Here is a 7,246-nt window from a genome sequence, read left to right as displayed (position 1 = left end):
CAGTAACATATCAAGTTATCTGTAATATATAGAAATTAATGTTTAACCTACCATTCATCCATGTGTTGGCTAGATGAACACTGTGATATCCCAACATAACACTAGGATAAACTTTATCATGTTTAAAACATAATTAAAAACTGAATAACCTCTTTTACTTTGCTCATTTATTGTACTGTACTGATAATGCAAAGATAACTAACACTTAGATCTGAAGATCGGTGGGAGCACGCCTGCTGCTGGCATTACTTGCCAATGACATCCGCCGAGATGATTGAAAAGCCTGAGGACTGTCACAGCTCCTGCTGTTCTTGGATTCGGAGCTCAGCTCCCCTATTGAGTCAGGGGTGTCTGGTCTGCTTGGTTGCTTTATGTCAGTATTGGACTGGACCTTAGCCTGGCTTGGACTGAAACTGTATCTTCCACGGTTAATGCTCTTGAAATCAGAATCAGTGGAGAAGTCCATACCCTCTGCCACTGGGGAGAAGTGCCAGAGACCACTGACTCTACGTGACTTGCGGACCAAGTTCCTTGGCATGTTCGATGTCATACTACTAAGTGAATGTTCTTCAGAGGTCGGTGAAAGCAGTTCAACTGGACTGCGCGTGCGGAAACCTGAAGTACTCCCCAAACTAGACTCTAGGCTCCTGAAACCATGGCTTCTCTTTTGCTCGTGCTTCCGCATACCATTAATGTCAGGACCAAATATCTTGCTTATACCTTCATTGTTATTTGAGCTAGTGTTCTGAAGATGTCTTTCAGTGACCTGTGTAGGTTGCACCGCATTGTGCATCTTTCCTTCATCTTCTGTGGAGTTCCTTTGATCGTCCATATGATCGTCTTCAATCGGCTGAAAAGCAGAAGGTGGATTTAGAATTGGATAGACTGCAGGATCACTTTGCTTGTCCATCAATAAGGTATATCCGCTAGGGGCAGACGGGAGCGTCTTATGGGGGCTGGCAGAGATTCCGATGCAAGAGTGGTGCATGACAGAGTTATTTTTACATCTGTTTTCCTCGTAATCTTGGTTCATTCTACACTGGCCCAAAAGCCCCTTTTTAATCTTTTTTATGCCTAAGTGAACAATTTCTAAAATATTTAAAAATAATGAGACAGCGGCTATGCACTGCATAAACATTATAAACACAGACTTTTCTGTTGGTCTTGACACAAAACAGTCAACAATGTTGGGGCATGGGTCTTTCTGACACTTATACAAAGGGCCAAGATGTACTCCATAAAGGATATATTGGCCAACCATAAACCCAATCTCCACTGCAGATCTAGTAAAAATATGTATTACGTAAGTGCAGAGGAGGGAGCCTCTCAATGGAGCCTTGTTTAGTTTGCGTTGCTCCAAATGTCGGAGTTCCCGCTCTAATCGTCTTCTCGCTTCAGACATGTCCACATCTACACCTTCTAGTTCCCATCTGAGCTGCGCTTTTTTCTTTTGCCTCTCTTTTTCCAGAGCTCTTAATCTGTAAAAGGCATGCCCCATGTAGACCAACGAGGGGGAGGAAACAAAGATGACTTGCAAGACCCAGTAACGTATAAGTGATATTGGAAAGGCGTGGTCATAACACACATTTCTACAACCTGGCTGCTCAGTGTTGCAGATAAAGTCAGACTGCTCATCATTCCACACATCTTCAGCAGCGACACCTAGGACCAACATTCGGAAGATGAATAATATTGTGAGCCAGATCTTTCCCACGATGGTAGAGTGAATGTGGACCTCTTCCAGGATGACACCAAGGAAATTCCAGTCACCCATCCTTCATCCACCATATCAACACTAAAAGACATCGTAAAGAAAGAAAATCATTATCAGTACCATCCTCAACTTCTCTGTCATCAACGTAACACATAGAGATTGTAAAGGATCATAGCATTGCCGCTACACAAAGTCAAGGGTTTACCAATCATGACGTATAGTAATGAACTTATAGTAAGGTAGTCTTTGAAGATACCTGCAGTAAAGATTATAATATGCTTACTCATCTATCGTACAGTGACTCAATATGATCATGGTTATGCAGTCTTGTATCAATGAGGTTTTTGGTGCTTCACAAGGAAGGTAGCCCGAAGTTTGACTAGAGACTTTTATCTTCCATTGATGCTACTAAGCCAATTAGAATCTTGAATTTTAAGTTAGGGAAATGGCCAACTCCAGCTGGAGATAGAAACACTGATGCAAACATTGGCAATTATACACTAAATTCAAGGCAAGTGTCTTGCGTCATTTGTAACATAGGCATGTGTTTCACAGGAAGTTAAAACTATGGTCTAAAATGGTATCAAACTCTTAACTTACCTTTGATGAAGACTCTCCACACTGCGACAGTGGTGCCCTGTCCTATTTGATTCTATAAGAATGTGGCATGACAGTTCAGGTCCACTTACAGCCCAACTAGGTAATCAAATAAATCTGTATTTTTGAAAATTGTCAAAGATATCTTCAAATATACATTAGTTTCAGCTCATCTAATTCACATGTTCTATTGAGTAGGCTACAGATTGGACCAAAATTGTGTTTCTAATGCCAGATATCCCAATAATTGCGTGTTTTAGGAGTGCTTTGTGGGATTGTCGCCCGCGTCATGTCATCGTTAGCGTTGTGTAATTGATTGGGACTTTTGTGCCAAAGGAAGGAGAAACTTTACTCACCCCTAAAGAGAAAACTGAGAATGTCCAAATGACTTGCGTATTGACCTTTAATCCCAAGGCAAACAAAGTAAAACAGATAATCCTTAAAAATTGGAGACTGATTGAACACTTGAACATTCCCAAGCCCCTCTTTGCCTTCAGAAAAGGGAAAAACTTAAAACAACATTTGGTGCGAGCTAGTCGAGAACCAGTAGTTAAAAAAGATACCAGAAGCCTGTTAGGTCTTCCAGCCCTGGTGGGACGCTATCGCTGTATGATTTGCATGGCCTGTCACCATTCGAAAGATCTGAAGTCGCTTGCGATCAATGATAAGACACATACTATGCGTTCATTTTTTAACTGTAACACCAAAAACATGGTGTATGTGGTCTTTTGCCCATGTAATCTTGCGTATATAGGTCAAACAACCCAAGCAGTGAAAATGTGCATTGGTCAACACAAGTCCCGCATAAGGTGTAGAACCCCAGGGGGACCACTTGTCCAGCAGTTCATTGAAGCTGGGCATAGTGAGTAAGATTTAATCTGTTCAATGCTAGTGGTAATCCACGCAAACAACAGAGGGGACCTAGGGCCAGATGTAGGTAATTCTATTTTACCGATTCATAAATACCGAATTTTACCGATTCGGTATTTATGAATCGGTAAAATGGAAGGGGGGAGATGTAGAAAGAATCGGTAATTGAATTACCGATTCTGTAAGAATCGGTATTTACCGAATCGGTAAATACTGATTCGGTAATGCCTATTGATTCCTATGGGCATTGAAGCCCAAAGGAATCAATGGGCATTACCGAATCGGTATTTACCGATTCGGTAAATACCGAATTTTGCAAGGGTGCAGGGGGTGTCACTTTGACACCCTCTAGCACCCCGATTTAAGGCATGTGTGATATGTGGCACACAGACATGCCCTAAGGGCATGTCCGCCTGTCACATGCCATAGGTGTGCATGCACACATGTGCATGCACACCTGGAATCGGTATTTTACCACCCAATTGGATTGGGTGGTAAAATACCGATTCGGTAAGGCCTGTGGGACTCAGAAGAGTCCCACCTACATTTCAAAATTACCGAATCGGTAAAAATACCGATTCAGTATTTTACCGATTCGGTAAATTTACCGAATCGGTAAAATAGGCCACCTACATCTAGAATAGCCATTTACCGGTTGGTAACGGCCGAATCGGCCGTTACCGGTCGGTAAATGTCTACCTACATCTGGCCCCTAGAGACCAAATTAAACCGTACAGAAGCAAGGCTGATCGAAATATATCACACCGCCACCAACAGACTGAATGACCATGACGAACTGTGGGCCTTGATTTAGAAAGGCAGGTTTACTGATACAGGTTTTGGATTTACATACAGTTTGATAGATAGGTTGATGTAATCATAACCTTTGAGGTCTAGTAGGTTGTTTCTCTCATGAATCGTTAGTACTTAGGTTTTTTTCAATATATGTTGCATACTGATTTCATGTGCGCATTCTTTGGGCATCTTTTGGATATGTTCCCCCTTCGTTATTTTACATTTGTTGTAGTTTGAGTTGCGACTCTCTTCCCTTGAGATTGTACGTCCAGGTGTGCATATGCAGTGTCTTAGAGTTTACACATTTATGGAATTTACAATGACCTTTTTCTGATTTTGTCTTTTGGTATGGGGATTATGGTGGACCTATTTCCCTTCTCTATGTACACAATCCTTTTTATGGGGTTTGCACTTTGTTCTTTTATGACTTTCTCCACCCTTTACTTGATTGTTTTTTCGGTTTCTGGGGGTTTTTAGTTTTCCCCGTTGAGTTGTTGGACTTCGAATATCCTCGTGGTCCCCTCTCATTATCTAGTATACTCTCGCCCCCCTATTTGCCCTTTTAATCTTCCGCTTCTTCCACCCATCCTATCCTCTTTTTAGTCTCCCGGCTCTATCGTGAATGGGAGTCCTCTCTCTAACACACATAGAGTAAGTAAGGCCACGGCGTTCTCTCTCCCCTCTGCATGCTATGGCGGCTTCCATGAATTCCGTGTGAGGCGAAGACCCAGAGACATCCTGGATTCCCTGTTTTCGTGGTTTGGAGATAGAACTGCCGCATTGAGGGAGCGAGGGGTTGTATAGTCATTTTGCCTAAGGAAGAGTAGCGTGACTTGCCAGATACAAGTAGTAAGTTGAGGACACCCCTGTTGGCTTTAGGAAGCGAAGCATGACCTGATATATAATTAGTCTGTGGCATTTTTAACACACTGTCGCGCTGAGCTAGATAGGCGATCCTTCCAGGTCATACAGGCGTTTCATGATAACGCAGTATGTGTAGGGCGAGTGTGCTTGAGTCAGAGGTTGACAGCGCACTCATTTTACTGAAGATAGCCTTTTCTGTGTCACTTCCTTTTCAGAAAGAGAAGAGCGACACGAGATCCATTTCCAGCTAGGAGTGACCGTTTTTTATTACGAAGAAATTACGTAGTAGGCACGAAAGGGATTTGTTCCCTGAGGTATGAGCTGTGTGGTTGTTGTGTATGTTTCCGGCCATTCCCTGCACTCCCCTTGAACCTGTTGTCGAGTGTAGTTTTCCTTGCCTCCTGGGTACTGAGAATTTTGTTTGTTTATATTTGCATAGGTACCCGTGGATTGAGTACCCAGATCATTTGGTCACTGTACTACTAGGGACCTGTGAGTGCGTCTGCACTTTTGGTTTAAGGTATCTAGCAATTAGTTTCCTTCTGTAGTGGTGGGTGTTGGTCTTGTCATTCTTTTGTCACACGTGGGTGCATGTTTGGTTGTGGAGTACACTTTTTCTCTTTGTTTCATTTTTAATTTGACGAGGTATTTTTCTTTGCTCTCATTTTCACTGCCATTTGTCTGGTATCTTTATCTTGCTTCCCCTGTTTTGTTGTTTCCTTCCGGATTCACATTTTAGATTCTTGGCACTGCATAGTCACGCACGGGATAGTTTGTTCTTTGGCAGATCTAATTTTTGTGTTGTAAATACATATTATAATTAATGTTTTAGTGTATGCCCTTGTCCTGATGAAGCCCATAGAAACGAGTGGCTGAAACGCGACCGCGACTGCGTCGACATTCTATGAAGGAGTCCGTCCTAAAAGATTAAATTGGTTCATATTCCAATATAAGCGCCTTAGAAATAATTTGTTAGGAGTGATATACTTTTGGTGCTGTGTAGGACTTCCTAGAAGTGTAGCACTTTGATGTAAAAGTGCACACAGTGATAGTGTCTTATATTTGTTTTAGGGTATATATGTTTTGCATATGTTTTGTAGATATTGTAGATGTGATGTATATATATATTTTGTGTATTGTATGTATGTAGGATGAATGCAAACTAGGGTTGTTCATTTTTGTATAGTCTTTTTTTTACTTTTCCTTTTTGTGCCCCATTCTGTCTTTGGATACATATATATGATATTGTGATTTACGTATATAACTGTTTAAAAAAAAAATTTAAACATCAGGGTTATTAGTCTATCCCTGTTTGAGAATAAATATTGAATCGATCCCTCTGTACTACCTGTTATTTTTCCCCCATCTTTCGATGTATTTTGCTCAAGTATAGGAGGGTAATTTGGGGATAACCCCTATTGTTTCCTAGCAAAGGAAGGGGCAGCAGCACTCCAAAGAGTCATAACTGCCCATTCAGGTCAACCTTTCCATCAAAGTGCTCTATGGTGTGGCTTCTGGAAGGAATTTCATGCCTCATTAAAGGCTACGTATTGGTTGAGCAGCTGCTAGAGAGCTAGTGCAAATTAGCCTCCAGCAGCTTCAGGCAAGGTAAATGTAACTTTCTAAAAGTTACTTTTCCTTACTACCTATTAAAAATCCAACTTCACAATTAAATTAGATTCTTAATAACTATTAGGTATAGTGGGTTCAATATTTTAATTGCTGGTCCCAAACCAAGGTGGGGGTGGGAGAGCACAGGGGTGGGGTAATAATTAAAAAAATGACTTACCTGAAGCTGTCGGCCGCCTCGTGCCTCAGTGTTCTGCTGTGTCCTAGTCCCATATGGCCATGTCTGAACTGGGGTGGCAGAGTGGGCTAAAGAACGGTGATGGATTAAACCCAGTTCTGTTGACTGGGTGTGAGTGTTTGATTGGTTCAGACGCTCCGTCCATCACCACCCCCTTTTGTACCGCTTTGTTCGCCATAAGTTGGCAGGGTATGCTCAGAAGTGAGTCCCTTGCTCACTTTGCCACTGTATTCAAACAAGCCTGGCTGAAGACGGCTGGAATGCCAGAAACCGGTCCTAGGAAGCTTGAATCCGGTCCAGGGAAGGCATGGCTTGGCAGTTCAGGCTGGACTGTTCCCATGAGGCACTGGGTCAGACTGATTTGCATATGGCCATGTCTGAACTGGGGTGGCAGAGTGGGCTAAAGAACGGTGATGATTAAACCCAGATCTGTTGACTGGGTGTGAGTTCTTGATTGGTTCAGGCGCTCCGTCCATCACCACCCCCTTTTGTACCGCTCAGTGTTCTGCTGCTTCCTAGTCCCAGCAGACTTTGGGGCAGCATTAGAGACTCCCTCTGCAATCCCTGTGCTGCTCTTGTGCTATTAGCTATAGCATGAG

General features: G+C 42.5%; 1 protein-coding gene across 1 annotated transcript; it reads right to left on the bottom strand.

Annotated features, from left to right (window-relative positions):
• Positions 1-205: 205 nt before the first annotated feature.
• On the bottom strand, positions 206-1,774 carry GJA9 (gap junction protein alpha 9). The gene has a single exon (XM_086958729.1). It carries the CDS (start codon positions 1,772-1,774, stop codon positions 206-208), a length of 1,569 nt encoding a protein of 522 aa, XP_086814855.1.
• Positions 1,775-7,246: the final 5,472 nt, after the last annotated feature.

The sequence above is a fragment of the Lissotriton vulgaris genome, chromosome 2_1, assembly GCF_964263255.1.
Source record: "Lissotriton vulgaris chromosome 2_1, aLisVul1.2, whole genome shotgun sequence".
Lineage (NCBI taxonomy): Eukaryota > Metazoa > Chordata > Amphibia > Caudata > Salamandridae > Lissotriton > Lissotriton vulgaris.
The sequence above is the reverse complement of the archived record's forward strand: the minus strand, read 5'-3'. Positions and strand labels throughout refer to the sequence as shown.

What these genes read in the sequence shown, in the direction of transcription:
- GJA9 (XM_086958729.1), bottom strand. Translation starts at nt 1,774, where the DNA reads ATGGGTGACTGGAATTTCCTTGGTGTCATCCTGGAAGAGGTCCACATT.